This window comes from Anabrus simplex, chromosome 2 (assembly GCF_040414725.1).
Source record: "Anabrus simplex isolate iqAnaSimp1 chromosome 2, ASM4041472v1, whole genome shotgun sequence".
Classification (NCBI taxonomy): Eukaryota; Metazoa; Arthropoda; class Insecta; order Orthoptera; family Tettigoniidae; genus Anabrus; species Anabrus simplex.
The window spans coordinates 962,152,526-962,172,176 of NC_090266.1; the positions used below are offsets into that span (position 1 = coordinate 962,152,526).

The 19,651-nt window shown below is 40.9% G+C and overlaps 1 protein-coding gene across 2 annotated transcripts in view; it reads right to left on the reverse strand.

Annotated features, from left to right (window-relative positions):
* The window catches only part of LOC136864578 (obg-like ATPase 1), a 481,779-nt gene that overhangs the window by 93,541 nt on the left and 368,587 nt on the right, over nucleotides 1-19,651 (reverse strand). For both annotated transcript variants that reach the window (XM_067141760.2, XM_067141761.2), the window contains one exon: nucleotides 17,517-17,657. In XM_067141760.2, coding sequence (XP_066997861.1) covers nucleotides 17,517-17,657 — 141 coding nt within the window. The remainder of the gene's footprint in view (nucleotides 1-17,516; nucleotides 17,658-19,651) is intronic.

Genomic DNA, 19,651 nt, shown 5'->3' on the forward strand with positions numbered 1-19,651 from the left:
CTTGCATCTGGGAGATAGTTGGTTCGAACCCCACTTTCGGCAGCCCTGAAAATGTTTTTCCATTGTTTCCCATTTTCACACCAGGCAAATGCTGGGGCTGTATCTTAATTAAGGCAACGGCCGCTTCCTTCCCACTCACAGTCCTGTCCTGCCCATCGTCGACATAAGACCTATCTGTGTCGGTGCAACATAAAGCAACTAGCAAAACAAATTATAAAATAGAAAAAACGAACAAATTATACTGATGCACAATCATGATATAAAAATGCATTTAAGCCATGTTCATGAATTAGTAACAATGTTGAATAAAAACGTGGAACAAACCCGAAGTTTTAGTTGTCATTCGTGTTGTTCTACCATTTAAAATAAAGTATTATTTACTGAGATATCTTTCCGAATCTATACCAGTGTCCAAAATTAAAGAAAACAGCCGGAAATTCTTTCTCCCCTGTGTCCAGTTGACACATAATACGATCAGGTGAAAGTTACGTGCAAATAAATGACACAAAACATGTATTCCGCACAGTAATTGGCATGGCTGTCTTCGAATAACGATGAAAGCGTTGACGTCGGCGCCCCTATTAGTTGTATTCGACCAGCTTCCACGTTCACTATGGAAACATTCGGCTATGACGCATAGAAGACACCTAGATGACTCCCTGAGGTGGACAGCGATTGGACGAACGGAAGTTAAGACAGTCGCAAGCTGAACTGGCCAGATAGTTTAATGTTCATCAGTCTGTCGTTTTTCGCATGTGGCACCAGTTTTTAGATTCCGAAAATGTGTCACGAAGACTAGGACAAGGACGACGAAGAATTACATCTGGAAGTGTGGACCGTTATTTGTCCATAAGGGCGAGAGGATGCAACCGTGGGAGCAACCGTGGGCAGCAGCCACTGCAACAGTTGTCGCGAGGCAAACAATGTACATACGGTTTAGGCAGAAAGGCCTTTACTGTCGGCGACTGGTTTTATAGGTCCCCTGATGTGTGTGGACGGAACATGTCTAGTGTGAAGTCAACATGTCACCTGGAGAGCCGTAGAGTGGGCCAATGTTCTTTTTACGTTTCGGTCCCGATTCAGTCTTCAGAATGATTTCACGACAGATTCGCCTCTGGCGAGAACCTGGAACATGGTATCGGCCCTCCGACCTTGTGGAAAGGTACCAGTTTGGAGGTGGATCAATAATGGTGTCGGGAGGCATTATGATAACCACTCGAACACCTTTTGACAAAGTACTACGGTTAAACCGACCAAGTTTAATGGCGTCAGGTATCGTGACGTGATGTTGGCACCTCGTGTTCGTGTGTTCCGAGGTTCTGTGGAGCAAAATTTCGTACTGATGGACGATAACGCACGCCCTCACAGAGCACAGCTGGTCGATGTCTTCCTGCAAATTAAAAATATTGCCTTGTCGCCATAAGACCTATCTGTGTCGGTGCGATGTAAAGAAATTAGCAACAAAAATATTGCTCGCATGGATTGGCTAGCTTGCTCTCCTTACTTAAAACCTATCGTGTGGGATGCCCTCGGTACACGGATTGTTTCACGCCAACTCCCCCAAGCACTCTCCAGGAGATAAGAGTTGCTGTGCAGGAAGAATGGGCGTTATTATCGCAAAATAAGATTGATAACACCATTTACAGCAAGCCACGTCGTTGTCGTGCCTGTACTGCTGCCAGAGGGGATCACATGCCCTACAGAGAAGAACTTTGTGAGCATGGATACATTTTGCAGCAAAGCGCACAATAGTGGTTTGTGGATATACCTTCATCAACAGCAAATCAAACAAATAATGTTACAATGTTTGTATTTTATATCTGACTACATCTGATACTACGTTGTGATTTCTTTTTGTTGATTTAATTTTGGACACTAGTGTATAATTCTGGTAGGACTAAAAATAAATTGCAGAGCTATTTGGGGAAATTCTAAATGACATTCCAAGATGGCACGAAATTCTCGGCTACGTTTCCAGAACATAAATAAACATAATTTAAGTTTTATCATAAGAAAAAATGTCCATTTCACATTTATATAGGACTAGCAAGATACCCGTGCTTCGCTACGGTATTATAATACAATTAATAATTGAATGCTTAACGTTTTATATATAATCCGCCGAAATTCGCGATCTGACTCGTTTTCTGAGAAATTACGGCGAAGTTCCTCCCATTTTCAATCTTTCTGTCCAGCAATTGATTTCGTACTTCCCGGGCTAGGTCCAGGTATTCTACCCGGCCAGTTGGGTCCCTAAATCTTTGCCATCTTTTCCTATAAGCATTTTTAATATGGATGAGATCCCTGAGGAGATCCGGCGTGGTGTCGTCTTGGGTGCCTTGGCGGTACTGAACCCGCGGCCGGACTGCAATCGTAGTCATTACCTGGCCAGGACGCGTTTCCAGCGCGGTCCGCACATTTTGAACGCTACTTGGCGGTAAATTACATCTGCTGCCATTGTCATTGCTGACAATGTGACCAGCACCATCATCGCGCGTAGGCAAGTGCGCGAGATTTCTGGCAACACGAATGATATACTTCCGTGCATTATTGACCTCATTATAGAGGTGAAAAATTGCACGGTCTATCTCATTCCTATCGTTTATTTCAAATGTGTTTAAATTTGTATTTATATGTCAGTAGAAGCTATTGTAATCTAACTTTATGTTCTCCAAAGGAAAAGATGGTTCTTGAAAATGAACCCAGGAAAGATTAATAATGATCAGTTTATGATCAGAATAAGTGCATTATGAACAGCAAAATCAATTGGTCTCAACTCCATTTTCACCCCACCGCCGTTAAGTTGATTTACTCCCCCCCCCCCCAAAATAAGAAGGCGTTTCCTTATGTTTAAAGGAGATTCCAAATACCAATGTTCACGTATATTACCTTCTGTTCTGAGATATAAGTATCCCCATAAAAAGAATTAACTTTCTTTCACTTCCATTCAAACTCCCCCCCCCCCCCTTAAGTGAATTTCCCGTTAAAAATACTGGTTTCTTTAATAGTAAAGGATCTTCTAAATACCAAATATTACGACCCTAACATCTTTTGAGATGTGTGTCCTCATAAACTGAATTCAACTCCTTTTCACCCCTACCCCCCAAGATGATTTCCCCCAAAATGCGTTTTTCTTTGTTTTTAAAGGACATACAAATACCAATTTTCACGTCTGTAATAACTTTAGTTTTTATTAGATGTAAGTATCCTCATACAATTAATTCAATTAATTTTTTCAATTCTTAAACCCCCTCCCATTTCATTGGATTTTCCGAGAATGCGTGTTTCTTTAATTTTAAAGCAGATTCCAAATACCAATTTTCACGTCTGCAAAATCTTTCGTTTTTGAGATAATAGTATCCTCATACAAATAATTCAATTAATTTTTCAATTTCCCTCCCCCCTTTAGGTGGATTTCAAAAAAAACGTATTTCGTTATTTTTAAAGGAAATTCCCAATGCCAAATTTCACGTCTAAAACATCTTCAGCTTTTGAGATATCAGTATCCTAATTAAAAGAATTCAACTCCATTTTCAGTCACTTTTACCCCTCCACCCAAGTGGTTTTTCAGAAAACAAAAAATACATGTTTCTTTATTTTTAATAGAGATAAAAAATACTATTTTTCACTTCAGTAACATGTTAAGTTTTTGAGATATGCTGTAGAAATGCTCATTTTAAAATTTCACCCCCTTTTTAGTTCCCCTTAAGTGGAGTTTCCAAAAACAAATCACCTATGTTTCTTTACTTTTACAGGAGATTCCAAATACCAATTTTTATGTCTGTAACATTTTACGTTTCTGAGGTATACTGTAGATACAGTCTTTCTAAAAGTTCACCCCAATTTGTCACCCGTGTTTAACCCTCATTAATATGATTTTTCAAAAACAAAAATTACGTGTTTCTTTATTTTCAAAGAAGATGCCAAAACCAATTTTCAGGTCTGTAATATCTTCTGTTTCCGAGATATAAGTATCCCTATTTTCAAGCCTTTTTCACCCCTCTTATTGGAATTTTCCGAAAACAAAAAATACACGTTTGTTTATTTTTAAAGGGGATACTAAATACCAATTTTTACATCTGTACACTTTAAAATTTTTGGGATATATATACACTCATTTTAAAAATTCACCCCCCTTTCCACCCCCCTACTAATTGGAATTTCCAAAAACAAAAATGCGTGTGTTTCTTTATTTTTAAAGAGGCCCCAAATACCAATTTTCAGGTCCGTAGTATCTTCAGTTTCTGAGATATGAGTATCCTCATTAAAGGCATTCAACCCTTATTCACCCTTCCTATTGGGGTATTCCGAAAACAAAAAAAATGCGTGTCTCCTTATTTTTAAAGGAGATTCTAAATACCAATTTTTTACATCTGTAAACTCTAAAAGTTTTGAGATATAGATAGACCCATCTCAAAATTTCACCCCCTTTTTCACCTTCCCCCATTAATTCGATTTTCCAAAAACAAAAAAATACACGTTTCTTTATTTTTAATGAAGGTCCCAAATACCAATTTTCAGGTCTGTAATATCTTCAGTTTCTGAGATAAATAATAATAATAATCGTATGGCCTCAGCTACCGTTTGCAGACATTTCGATTTGACGCCATCTGGCTGTCTGCTCGTCAATTTCGACGTTCCGTTTTACTCTAGGTCCGCTAGACGGCAGACAGAGTAAACCGGATCTCTCTTGGGCGTCTATGGCAGAGATTTAATTAATTTTGTCGGGTAAATACCAAATGTATCACCAGAGATCTTTTACATGCCGACATCGTACGACATGGAGTGTCGAATGGACTTTTTTCCGCCCATCAAAAATCCGACCACCTCTGCCGGGTTTGAACCCGCTATCTTGGGATCCGGAGGCCGACACTCTACCACGGATCCACAGAGGCAGAGTTTCTGAGATATAAGTATCCTCATTAAAGGCATTCAACCCCTTTTTCATCCCTCCTATTGCTATTTTCCGGAAACAAAAGTACGTGTTTCTTTATTTTTAAAGAAATACCAATTTTTACATCTGTAAACTTTCAAAGTTTTGAGATATAGATACACTCATTTTAAAAATTAACCCCCTTTTTCACCTCCCCCCATTAATTCGATTTTCCAAAAACAAAAAATACACGTTTCTTCATATTTAATGAAGGTCCCAAACACCAATTTTCAGGTCTGTAACATCTGCAGTTTGTGAGAAATATAAGTATCCTCATTAAAGGCATTCGACCCCTTTTTCACCCTTCCTCACCCCTCCTATTGGGATTTTCCGAAAACAAAAAAATACTTGTTTCCTTATTTTTAAAGAAGATTCTAAATACCAATTTTTAAATATGTAAACTTTTAAAGTTTTGTGATGTAGATACACTCATTTTAACATTTTACCCCCCTTTTCACCCCCTTAGCGACGGGATATCAAAAAATCCTCTCTTAGCGAGCATCTACATGTTAATATGAATGTATCCCCAAAATTGCATTTCTTTATGTCCAGTAGGTTTGGCTCGGCGATGATGAATCAGTCAGTCAGTCAGTCAGTCAGTCAGTCAGGACAAGTTACTGTGTATTGCTCGATTTTTTGTGAAATGAACTTTCTTATTTCTTCATTTGGAATGGAACGAACATTTGAATGATTCGTCTCGAAATGGCGCTTTACATTTAATGTGCGAGATTCGACTGTTTTCGAACACAGGCAAGACAAAGCTTTATTGCTTCTTTCTATCAGTCCGAATTCCCTTGTCAACTGTTCTTGAAAAATCCGATAAGTACCTTTGTTAATTCCTGTCTCTTTGGGCACCGAAATCATGTTTGCGAAGTCCGTATACAAAACCACCAGAAAATGACATACAGTAAACAGTTACGCACAAAGAATAATTATGTGCTACTGGCTACCACACACAAGTTAAACTTCACTGACTAACTAACTTACTAACGTGGGTGAATGAAGGGCTCGCCGGCCGCATCTCACTTGACTTCCGATCAGTGTAGCAGTGTTGCCATATTGCACGCCCGAATGAAAGTAGAATTTAGATTTTCAATATTTAATTCTTACACGTGAAACATTATGACTATTCGATGCACGAGGTATGTATAGTCTGTAGTACAAGGCCTATATGAACATGTTCATGTGGCGTGCCACCGAATTTGCGTTCGCGTGTCACATAACCACACGCGTGGCATAGGTTCGCCATCCCTCGTCTCTAGCTTGAAGGGAGGCTAGTAGGTTTGCCGGGTTTGTGGAAAACGATTTTGGTGAATTTCCACTTGGAAGGAAAATAACCCTAATACAGAGCAGCATTAGCGGAGATGCCAGGTAAGCGATAGCTTTCTTAGTGAGTTGCTGAAGGACGATATTTGGTATTAAATCATGGCCAGGTGACATTTTCTTTGGTGGGCGAATGAAAAGTCTTCGAATTTCTCGCGGTGAAGTGAAGTGCATTCGGGTTATGTGCAGTAGGTTTATTGTTTTCTGCTTCGAGAGCGTCTTCTACTGGTGAAGTAGAATTTTCAGATCATGTTTTGTTCTGCGAAAATGTGGGCTCGTATTATGCTGCAAGAATATTGCACTTCTCGACATCATTTGTGTATATGCGATCGTTAGCCTACTAATCAGAGGTGGTATGTTTGTTGATTCTCACAGAATTCGTTTAGTTGCTGTCCAGAGTGTGTGGTCATCTGAGTGAATGTCTGCTAAATATCGTTGGTATAAAGAAATTCGATATTGGTCCAGTTCCGTTCTGACCCTACGTATTATGGCATTTGATCTATGTCCGGCTCCATGGCTAAACGGTTGGCGTGCTGGCCTTTGGTCACAGGGGTCCCGGGTTCGATTACCGGCAGGGTTGGGAATTTTAACCACCATTGGTTAATTTCTCTGGCACGGGGGTTGGGTGTATGTGTCGTCTTCATCATGATTTCATCATCACGACGCAAAGGTCGCCCACGGGCATCAAATCAAAAGACCTGCACCGGGCGAGCCGAACATGTCCTCGGACACTCTCGGCACAAAAAGCCAAACGCCATGTTTTATCTGCTATGTTGCCAGGGACGGCGTTCTTTTTGCCAAAGACGTCGAATTCGATGTTTCTCTTTTATTAGGCGTAAGATGTTTTGTGGGAGATCAATGGTGGTTCCTGATAGTTTAGAGCTGTGTAACATTGAAGATTTCATGCAGGTTATTATAGTGTCCGTGAAATTCTGAACGGAGTTATATTCGCAGCTTTGTAATGTAGATGGCTGAGTCAGTGAGATATCTAGTGATGTTTGAAATTTATGCCACTCCATACGACCAGTGATCAATGGTGGATTGTTGACTGAGGTGTATGGGGTGGCGTGAAAAGTGGCCAGAACTGGACAATGATCAGAGGTTAGTTCAGCCTGAGATTGCATATGGATGGGAAAGTTGAGGTCCTTTGCCAGCCCGACGTCGAGTATATCTGGTTGTACTAGTGGATTAAATGAATAATACGTAGGTCCGGGTGGTGCTAAGATTCGTATTCCATAGAAAATACTTCCGTCAAGAAGGCGGCATCCCTTTGTGTTTGTGGCTCTGCAGCCCCATGGCATATGTTTATCATGAAGATCTCCACGTAATAAGGTTGAAAATCCACTTGTGAGAAGAAGTTCAATATGGTTATCATTTGATTTATATTTGGGTGGCTTGTAGGTACATATCAGCAGAAAGTCATTGATATCATGTCATTTCGGTTTAATCCCCGTTGTTTCCATAACGGGCAAGGCTGGTAAATAAATACTAGAGTGAGCAATTCTCTTCCTTATCAAGATGGCAACTCCACCTGAGGCAACTTGTGTTGTTCTGTCCGCACGGTAAATGAGGTAACCAGGAATTTTAAAATGTCAATTGGAAGAAAGTGAGTTTTAGTAACACAAGGAACGTCAACATTATGCCTTACAAGGAAAGCAATAAGCATTGAGCGCTTTTGAAGAATACCGTTTGCACTCCAATTTACAACTGTTATTTGACGAGCTATCTTTAAGTAACGTTCCTCCATGTTGAAGATTAGACAACAGGCAAGAGATGATAAATTCACGGATTTGTGGGGGGGTAAGAAACAATAACTGATTTCAAGAGACTGAGAAGCTGAAATAAGAAGTCACTGGAAGGAGATTGGTTAGGAGGTGAGGTTGTGGTTTCTTGTTGAGACTGTCGTTGTCTTTGAGAGGGAGGTGAGAAACCCATGGCTGCAACGTAGTTGTTAGTACTGAGTGGCGACGGTTTTATGAGAGTGGACGTGAGAAGTGGAAAATGTAAATTATTATTGGGTGGTGGAACGTCCCCCGTAGGTCGTTGCTGCGAGTGAGGATGTCTTGGTTGCCGGTGCTGCTGCTGCTGCTGCTGTTGTTGTTGTTGTTGTTGTTGTTGGGCATACGGGACTCGCCAGGAGGTTGATGTTGGTCGATGGCTGTCAAGTGTGTGTTCCTTAAGTTTTAAATAGTGAGGGCATCCTTAAAGTTGGCAGCGTGATGTTGCTGACAGTTGACACATTGTGGAGGAACCGATTTGGGAACTGTGCATTGGGAGTAATGATGAGAACCGAGCAGCGAACGCATCGTGGTGATAACTGGCAATAATTCTTACTTGTTAGTGTGGCCATAAGCTTGGCAACGTGTGCATTGAGGAATATCGCTGCTATGTTGACGTAATTCAACTTTAACTATACTGCGAGACAACACCGTGAGGTTAAATACTGCCTTTCCTTCATCAGTGTCAGAGTTCAACTGCGCAGAGTGGGGGTGGGTTGCTTACCTTTATTTAAAAAGCAAGTCACCTTATGAACTGGGAATCTGAGTTCTTGCAATTCAGAAAATATCTCTTGATCACTGAGCGAATATGGTACATTTCGTATTATTACTCAGCGCTCGAAAGTTTGTTGTTGTGGTAGTGAACGCTTTTACAACCTTGTCGGTTAACTGTGTATGGAAGTCGGACTGGGCGATTTTTTGTATGTCTTGAACTAGTAGCTGATGATTATTCACTTCACGTAAGCAGATTGGTGGAATCTTTTCGGTAATTGTTGGAGTTACTTGATCGTAAAGTTGATCATCTATGTTGATAAGATCACTAAGTGGTTGAAAGCGATTGTGAATAGGAACATTGAGAACATAACGAGTGCTACTATGTGGTGATGTTGACACGCGATGCCGTTTGGTCGGTATATCATTAGTTGGGGAAAGAGTAGGTTGATGAGCTGATAGTCCTATTTGATCGTGTGTATTCACTGACTGAGTAGTGTCGATGTCTTCATTACACTGTTGTATACTATCATCAGTCACTGTTTCACGAGGAGCATAATTAAATCTAGGTGGCTGGAGTATTTGCTTACTTACAGTCTGTGAATCTGAAGTAGGGTGCACGTTGGCGGTGGACTGGCGGAGTTCGATAGTTTGACATAACTGTTCTGGGTAGCAATGTTGCTGTTGTAGATACTTCGAGAAATCTTGAGGTAAAATCGGTGATAATTGCGGCTGTTGATCTTGAAGTACTGGTTGGTTGCGTTCGGTGTCATAATTAAATTTAATAGAACTGTGTATTAACTGGCCTGTAACGGGCAACTGGTTATTCACTGCGGGTTAATATAGTAATTACTGGTGATAATAATGCACACGAATGTCACTAAACACAAATGCACATGAACACTAACGCACAAGTTAAATAAGACACTAGTTTACTGGCGAATAGTCCGATTTAACTTGAACACATACAAGACTTCATATCACAGCGGAGCGCACCTCGAGAGCTGGCAGGTAGGTCCATACGACATTACTGAGAGAATACGTTACAGAAACCGTAAATTCTGGACATCCTTCTTTGAACTACATTTATTTATTTATTTATTTATTTATTTATTTATTTATTTATTTATTTATTTATTTATTTATTCACACTTTACATGGTGCCCTGACACTGTCACTTACTTCTCACCAAGATATATTAAAAGGAGCGTTTTGACAGTTAGGGCTGGAGGGAGAAGCACTGTACGCGTCATTGCACGGTGTTGCCACATTCCTGCGTTCCAATCTCCTTCCCCTCGCTTCCAACTCACTTGTTCGTTCGTTCGTTCGTTCGTTCGTTCAGATCGCTGTGTTCTGTTGTACACAACTAAGTTTTCTTTTACAATTTGTTTTACGTCGTACCGACAGAGATAGGTCTTTGGGCAACAATGGGTTAGGGAAGGCCTAGGAGTGGGGAGGAAACGGCCGTAGCATTAATTAAGGAACAGATCCAGCATTTACCTGGTCTGGACATGGGAAACCATGGAAAACCATCTTCAGGACTGCCGACAGTGGGGTTCGAACCCATTATCTCCCGAGCAAGCCCACAGCTGCGCGCCCCGAACCGCACGGCCAACTCGCCCGGTTAACTAAGAACTGCGAGGTTTGTCAACTCCATGCAACACGAGCGGCCAGCAGGCTCGCCTCCATGGCAAGCGCAGAGAGGCCGCCCATATTTCCATGGCAACCATACCCCTACTCCCTTCTCCCCAGCCAGGCAGTCAACGGACCTCAGTCAAAAAGCTGTAAAAATAAATATTGCAACATTACGACTACACGATTCCTCGCAAGTGAGAGTGGAATTTTTGAAATGAAATATCATTTCCTTGTGATTTGCATTGCACATAAAAGTAGGAGATTCCGTGGGTAATGATCACAAGTTTTACAGTCACCACTGGCATTGCTGAAGTCGTATACCGAGGGGCATGACAGCCGAGTGGTATAGTCATTCACTTCTCACCAAGGCGGCTGCGGTTCGACCAATGCATGCGGGATTTCTGAAAGGAAAATCGCGGCCTTGTTATTTGGACTCCACGAAAAACTGGTGGTCCAGTGACTATGATCACGACATCAACAGTCATGTAAAACTACAAAAAGTTGTTGGCTTTTACTCGTCCATCACTGCGTCAAAGGCATCAGCAATGAGTTCGCGAACGAGGATGGTGGACCATGCATCAATGAAGAATGTCACGCAGTCCTATAAATACTGTTTGCTCTTGTATCATGGACCCAGCAGGAATGGTTGTATAGCCAACCTAGGAAACAGATGATAGCATGATTGAATCGACTGTCCCTACGTACACTATCGAAACTAAAAATGCGATAAACTATAGCGTTTTCTAGCGCAAACGGCTTCTCTTTTTAAGTACCTCGGTCGATGGAAAAGAATAATGTAGAAAAAGCACAACAAAAAACAATGAAACGTATCAATTGCATACGGCAGTTGCATGTAGTTCAATAAAGGTTAAGTGCCGAATTTAAAATTTATGTCGTATAATTAGGGAGAATCGAAATGTGAGAAGGAGGTAAGTCCATACAATTGGTTTAAACAAATGCTATTTCGTAACACAAATGTTTCTGTTGGGATGCAATGGTCTCTAGTCGTCCATATGAAAGTAATTTGTCTTATATCCCACATTCTGAGCTGGCCAGTCCATTTCCGGAAACTTATTGTTCTAGTTCATCCCAGAGGAGTTCGATGGGAGGAAAGTGTTTTATTTACAGTATTGTTCACAAACCATTCACGAAGAGGCCCCGCTATAATGCAGGAAGCCGTAGCATGCTATAACACATCATCTCTGAACTGGTCTTCTATTGCAGATTACTCGCAGCTGGTCAGAATGTCTTTATAGCCTTGCGAATTTAACGTACCCTGTAACATTACACGAGGAGCAAGCCCCTTCCATGAAAAACGCCCCCACACTGTCACCCCACCTCCACCAAATGTCACAGTGGGAACTGTATAGGATGGCATTCGCCACACCCGAATCCTTCCACCTGAATGGTACATGGTACACTCCAAATCACGCATCTCCAGTCGCCCACGGACCACGGAGCTCAAAACGCCACTGAATGCAGCACTAGCATTCTCCGGTGAAATGTGCGGTTTATGAGCGAATGCTTGAGCTTTGAACCACAGTCCTAGTATTTCCCAGCGCAGTCATGGTACTAGCTGCACAATAAGTGGCATTACGGAATTCGCGGGTGGTGTCACACTATGTCAAGCCACTTTCCTGTACCACATTCTTCAAACATCACAGTCCTTGTCGGTTTACGCACGTAGTCTACGAGGTAGTGATTTCACAGTGGTTGTGTCTTCCCGTTTTCACTTCACAATCACGTGCCTGACAGTGGAATTAGGCAAATTGAGAAGAGCAGAAATTGGCCCTAACAGATTGCTTAGTGCTGAGGAAACCAACAACCAATCCACGTTCGAAATCGCTAAACTGAAATAAAATAACAGTTTAATAGTGTCCTGGAGAATAGCCACCATCATAAACTACCGGGCTGAATAGCTCAGGTGGCAGCGCGCCGGTCGCACTAACACATCGACGGTTTTCGGCGACGCGAGAAAGACAAAGTGCTGGGACTGGGAAAGAAGCGGCCGCGAACTTAATTAAGGTACAGCCCCAGCATTTGCCTGGTATGAAAATGGGAAACAATCGAAAACCATCTTCAGGGCTGCCGACGGTGGGATTCGAACCCACCATTTCCCGAATACAAATTCACAGCTGTGCGGCCCTAACCACGCGGCCAACTCGCTCGGTCCACCCTCTATAATTCGATCGTTTTGAAAGTTCATGAACATTTGCTAACAAACGGTAATAATGTTGCTCTCGTCGTTTGAGCATGTTCCCCGACATTTTTTTTTTTCTATTTGCTTTACGTCGCACCGACACAGATATGTCTTATGGCGACGATGTGATAGGGAAGGCCTAGGAAGCGGAAGGAAGCGGCCGTAGCCTTAATTAAGGTACAGCCCCGGCATTTGCCCGGTGTGAAAATGGGAAACCACGGAAAACCATCTTCAGGGCAGCCGACAGTGGGGCTGGAACCCACTATCTCCCGATTACTGGATACTGGCCGCACTTAAGCGACTGCAGCTATCGAGCTCGGTCCCCGACATTTTAAATTAGTAAAGCATCACACTATCTAGCGAGCTAGAAATGGAATGATGGTGTCCAAGAAGGCACGTGCGGTCGCTGCTACATTCAATCTCGCATTATTTTGCTGAAATATGGTCCGATGATAACTTTACAAGAACGGAAGTTCTAACGGTCTAGGAACGTCACTGTCATAATGGGTGCTGAGTAATGGTAAGGATATGAACTACGGAAGATTTGCAGTCGCACTTAAAAGCAACTCAGACCATAACGAACTGTGAAGGAATGGTATGCCTTGTGTGAACGCAGTCTGGATGATGCTACCCACCAGATCGCCGCCTGACAAGGATTCATACGCTACATCATAATCGTCTTAACGTACGCCTGTTTCATCAGATGACACCATTTCTTCTACTTCATGCAGTCACAGCTTCGAGTCCCGGGTGTCGAAATTTTGTCATGAAGGAGTATTTAAATGTGCCGGAAACCAACGACACGGAATTACAGGATCTAAACACACGCACATGCCATTGACCTCAGTCGAAATCGAAACAGCTATATTGAGAACAGAACGATTTACCGACTCCGCCACTGAGACCGGCAGGTCACGATTTAACGTCGATGTTTATTCACGGGGAACTGGCGGCTAAAATATGTACTAAAATGCTCCCCAGAGGAAAAGCTTGGTGATCAGTGGGTCAAAAAAGTTGTGGAACATCTTGTTAGGAATGTTACGTTTTGTATGCATGGATATTGTCTTGTTAAAAATAGCGTATCTGCCAATTCATGTAATAATTGAATCATACAGTAAGCAGTTCAACACTGCTTCAGATATACTTCGCTCTGGTCAGAGTCTCATCGAAACACTGGACTTGAACGAGTGTTGAAGGTTATCGTAAGCCATACCATATGCCAGGAATAATTCCAGGATGAAGTGAACTCCTTGTTATATACATGATGAAAGTTTCTACTCGCCAGTTCTCCGTATGAAGGGTGTGTGCAATTATCGAATGGATGACATTCCTCTCTTAATCGAAGCTGTTCTCGACACAACTGCAGACACTTTTTAGCATAACTGATATGCAAGTTGAATCGAATTACTGAACTCGTGACTGCAGATCATCTTCCAGTACAAGATAAGCATGGCCGCTGTGGACACTTGGAGTGCAACAGTGGGCATGATAGCTATTCTGATTGTTACACCCTCTCCCATACTGCGTCGGTCCAGAAGTCTATCTGTTCCTCTAGGCTCACTAGACCCTCTTCTGCCAACGGTACTTCGCTCTTGTTGCCTCTACATTAATATAGATGAAGAAATTAAATTACTCTTCCAAACCATACGAATAGTGGCGAACACTCTTGCATTTGAAAATCAGGCAAAATTCCAACATTTTCCAGCGGTAAAATTTGGGAGCAGGCAATCACATTTAGAATAGCTACCAAAGAGGCCATGCCTTGTGATTGAGTCAACGACTTTAGGATACAGATACTAAACTGCTATGAAATATGCTTATTTTAATAAAGGTAAAAGCAAACAAACAATGGTGTTCAGATAACACTGGTACCGACGTATGAATTACAGCTTCCTACTAATTATGATGAATATTAATACGAATAGATGGCTCTCTCCCGCTGAACTGCGTGCATAGACAATTCCAAAAACTCAGAATGGTTAGGAATAGTGATACAAATGAAAATATCTATAAATGAATTATCAGGACCGAAATAAACGAAGTTCCTATAGATTCGAGGCTCAAGGAACGCTGGTAGATATTCATATTATACAGGGGTATGTTCTTATTGCTTTCCAAAATCTCACGCTCAGAGGTTTGTTTTATCAATCTGCTTTATGTCGCACCGACACAGATAGGTGTTATGGCGACGATGGCATAGGAAAGGGCTAAGAGTGGGAAGGAAGCGGCCGTGGCCTTAATTAAGTTACAGGTAATTAAGGTACCTGGTGTGAAATTGGGAAACCACGGAATACCATCTTAAGGGCTGCCGACAGTGGGGTTCGAACCCACTATCTCCCGGATGCAAGCTGATAGCTACGTAACCCGAACAGCACAATCATTTGCTCGGTCACGCTCGGAGTAATTTACCACAAATCACAAATGATTCCGTATCACTATGATGTTATTCATATCTTAATTTGGCAATGAATAATGACTATACTCAGGATTCAGGGCATGAAAAGTGGTAGTGAGAAATTTCATTTTTAACAGAATGTCACGTGATCCGTGGTTTGCTTGCGTGCCGCTTCTCTTCATCGCATACATATTGATAAAACATGAAACGATAATTAAAACAACAGCAATGGACATACAAATCAACCAAAATAATTGCAGTTTCGTGTTTGAACAAGACCTTGACTAACGTGAAAGTGTTATTTGAACTGCAGTCACGTACGCAAACCTTTTACTCCTTCCTCAGCAGAAAACCTGCAGAGAGCAATGAGTCTATCCTTGGACTTTACGGCAGGACCACAAAACATTTTTTTTTTTTTGCTAGGGGCTTTACGTCGCACCGACACAGATAGGTCTTATGGCGACGATGGGATAGGAAAGGCCTAGGAGTTTGAAGGAAGCGTCCGTGGCCTTAATTAAGGTACAGCCCCAGCATTTGCCTGGTGTGAAAATGGGAAACCACGGAAAACCATTTTCAGGGCTGCCGATAGTGGGATTCGAACCTACTATCTCCCGGATGCAAGCTCACAGCCGCGCGCCTCTACACCCGCAAAACATTACAGAAGTGTGTGTTTATTTTCTCCCTGTAAATATGAAAGATAAACATTTGCTAGTCTTAAAATTAAACGTGAAATTTAATGGCATATCTGATAAAAAGAAATGTATGTTTGGCAATACAAGACGATAATAATAATAATAATAATAATAATAATAATAATAATAATAATAATAATAATAATAATAATAACCGCTCTCAAGTATGGTCACGAAACAGCCTAAGTATTTTAGTAGTCCTGAGAACTGACAAGTAACAATTAAACATGTAAAACGACCGTACCATAGATTGACGACTCTCAACATAAATTATTCAACAGTCACAACTAAAATCCAATACGTTTGCAACGATAAAATTTTTTGAAAGAACTAATCCACAACATATACAATTCATCTTTTAATGTCAATCATTAAGTTAATTTGTAGGTTTAATCTTGAATAAAGTGCAAGACATGTTTAAGGAGCTGAACTCCGACTGTGATACATTATCACGCCATACAAGCTTCACGTAAGGGCTAGGGATAGCATAGCCATCAGGACCATGTATTTCATGAGAGAGGAACTGTCTCCCGAATACTGGATACTGGCCGCACTTAAGCGACTGCAGCTATCGAGCTCGGTGACACCATTCCGAACTGCATAAGGGCATGCATTGCGGTCAGAGGTTGGGGGTTGCGACACCTTACTGTCCTGGCGCCAACATTCCACCTATAACTGCCAACGGCCTTGTCTCCGTCATCCCACATTGTAATCAGTTCAATAAAGGCACATGGCCTTTCAGCATATGTAGTTTCATTCACTTTCAACTACTCCTTCTGGGTGCTTAACTTTTTTGTATGGCAGTGTATAAAAGCAACCAGTGAAGGCCCAAAAACACCAATGAGGACACGAACATTGACACACTTTAACTTAACTGATTAATTAACTTAATGACTTTAAGAAAAGTGTAAACAATGTTTTGTTGTCAGCAACTGCAAATGTATTTACTTCCTGATAATGCCATGTTTTCCCTGATTTTTTAATGGCATACGGAACATTTTTTTAAACTATCAAGACAGACAACACCATGTCCACAAATGGAACTAGAACTGAAATATTATTTAGACAGTCACGAAAAAATCATGATTTTACATTAATATATAGTGACTGAGGTTCTCTTCAGATGGCTACGCCAAAAGCAGTTACTGTTGCAGGTCCTTCTTGTATGAATAATCTAAGTCAAATAAATTACCTCTCATTTTACATTCCTTACAAATTCTTTAAGCTGTGGCTTCACCTTGAAACACAATTCCTAACAAGCAAAAGTACCAAAAACGAAGTGATTACGCTGATAATTTTGATCTGTGCACTATAATTGACTTAACCAGCTTCAAATCAGTTAACTAATTTATGCTTCGTGTTTCCTTAGGATTAAAGCAAATTTCCAATTAGTAGTGTATCTTGGTTTGGTGTTATAACCAGCTTCGTTTTCAAATAAAACAAGAAAGACATGTCTGGGATGATCTTAGAGCAATGGTCTTTCAACGATACACAAAATACTGAGCAAGTAAAACGATTTTATTTACTGTACAGAGGAATGTTCATTCTAGACTGGCACATACATAGTTGTTGGCACTCATGTTAAAGAACAAGAGGAAAACAAATAGCGAAACGTTCGTAAATTATTTATACCGTAACTTATGTATAAGTTTACAGAGTTATATCACGTCCCGTCACTAGCCTAGCTTAACTGAGAAAAACTATACTTAAAATATATTTGTAGTTGGCATGGTCAGATATGTTTGTTGAAAACTATTTCGCTTACGAACAATAGAGTATGTATAATATATTATAACTTTAATTAAATTAACGTTATTATCTTGACGATATGCATACGGTGATTACTCACCTAGTAGCTTTTACTTCCTCCAGGTACCTGGCTCGCTCTGCTTCATCCATATCAGCCAGTCGATTTTCAAACATTCCAGAAAATGGTATGATTATTGAACCAGGATCGTTCTTGTCCACCCATTCCTTTATCTTCACCAACCTAAACAATAACAGTCTGCTATTAGTATTTGTGTCTGATACCAATTACATGGTATTATAAAAGAAGTACGGTTAGCTGCCAGAATGGACTACGTCAAGAAGAGAATTGAATACGGTGTGTTCATGATGAGAAGAAAACACTGATAGTTCAATAAGCTCTAAAAACACTACTGTATAAGTAACACTGAAATGATATAACATAAAATATTATTTTCCTGCTGCATATTGATCATCGTGTGACAAAACAGTGGCCCGTGCACGCGTTTCCCAAGAAGGCATTTATTAAATACAGTATCTTATATATTAATCCTCACTAATAGTAGTAGTAGTAGTATGTTTATAGTACATGTTGATGATGATGATCCTTGTTGATAAAAGGGGCCTAACATCTAGGTCATCGGCTCTATATTACTCGTACATTTTAATACATGCACATATTTTGGAAAATACAACTTGATGAAACACAATAAGCTTAGATTAGATTAGATTTATTTTCTGGCAAGATTAGGGTAATAATAATAATAATAATAATAATAATCATCATCATCAGAAATAAAAATTACTTACAAGTAATAACTTATTGGAATATCAATCCAGACAATTATGATGATGAAGTGATGAACGATGTTGAAAATGAAGATAATTACGAAGTAGTAAATAATCTACAAAACATATTAACGTATAGAGTACAGCTGAATCTTTACTACTTAGTAGCTATCAATAATCAAATAACTACTTAAAAATCGCCACCGCTAACAATTTACAATTTGGGAAATTCAGTTGCCGTAAGTTATAATATAGAATAAAATAGGAAAAAGGAAAAGAAATGGACGGAGAAGTCCACCTACATAGTGTAACGGTTAGAACGATTAACTGCCATCCTCAGAGGGCTGGGTTCGATTCTCGTTACTGTCAGAAAAATAAGATTGGGAAGAGGGCTGGTATGTTTTAAAAAGAAAGTGCACGCGGCTCATCACCATCGTGGGTGCACCTGAAAACAGCTCCTACCACCCCGTGACGAGGAGACGAATTTAATTCACCCAGAGAACGGAATGAAAAATAACAAAAATGTAATGAAGAAAAGAAATACATAAATTAAAAGATGAAGACATAAAATAAACTAGAATGTACAACGTTGCTGTAGCCACTGAACAGCCTTTGTCGATTCTGCCAAAAAGTTTGTAAAGTTAACGCTGGGGAATTGTGCCGGACTGTGACAGTCTCGGAGAAGGAACTGTGTGGGCACCTGAAAATGATGTGTCGCTTTGTTTGGCTCTTTCTCTGCAAGCTTGGAGAAGGCCGTAGGTAGCACAGAGCCACTTCTACAGTGCCCAGTGCGCATTCTCTTTATAGGGACCCATACACACCGCGGACAGTGAAATTCGTGTCGAAGTTCCGTAGTGTCCTTTCGACGGAGGCCTTTGCAGTTCATTCTTCATCATAGGTTCGCAGTCCGGCATACTTCTTCCTGATCAGTTTTTGAGCCAATATCAGAGCGGGCTGTCTGGATTTATGTCGGGATGATGCAATCCCATGGAAGTCTAGGTGCATCGGAAGTTATTTATTGGCTTGTATTTTTCTTTTAGAGGTTAAACTTCGCAGTAATACATCGAAGGTGTTCGACGACGCAAAGAAGGGAAAGGGCTATGATTGGGAAGGTAGCGGCTGTGTCCTTAATTAAGGTACAGCCCCAACATTTGCCTGGTGGGAAAATGAGCTTGTATTTTAGTGCTTTTCGAACAAAAATGTGCGGCGTACCCCGGGGGAAGGATGTGGCTAAGGACAGGAAATCAGTGGAGTGAGGTTGTGTATAACATAGCTGAAAACTTGCATTGTTTGATTCAGGACGGTATCGATTTCCTGGCGTGAGTGCTGTTCGGCCAAACAGAAGAGCGGTATTCGGCTGTTATATTCACAAGACTTGGAGCCAAAGTTGGTAAAGCTGACGCTGTGGAACCCCACGTGCTGCCAGCAAGATTAGATATGTTTTCTCCG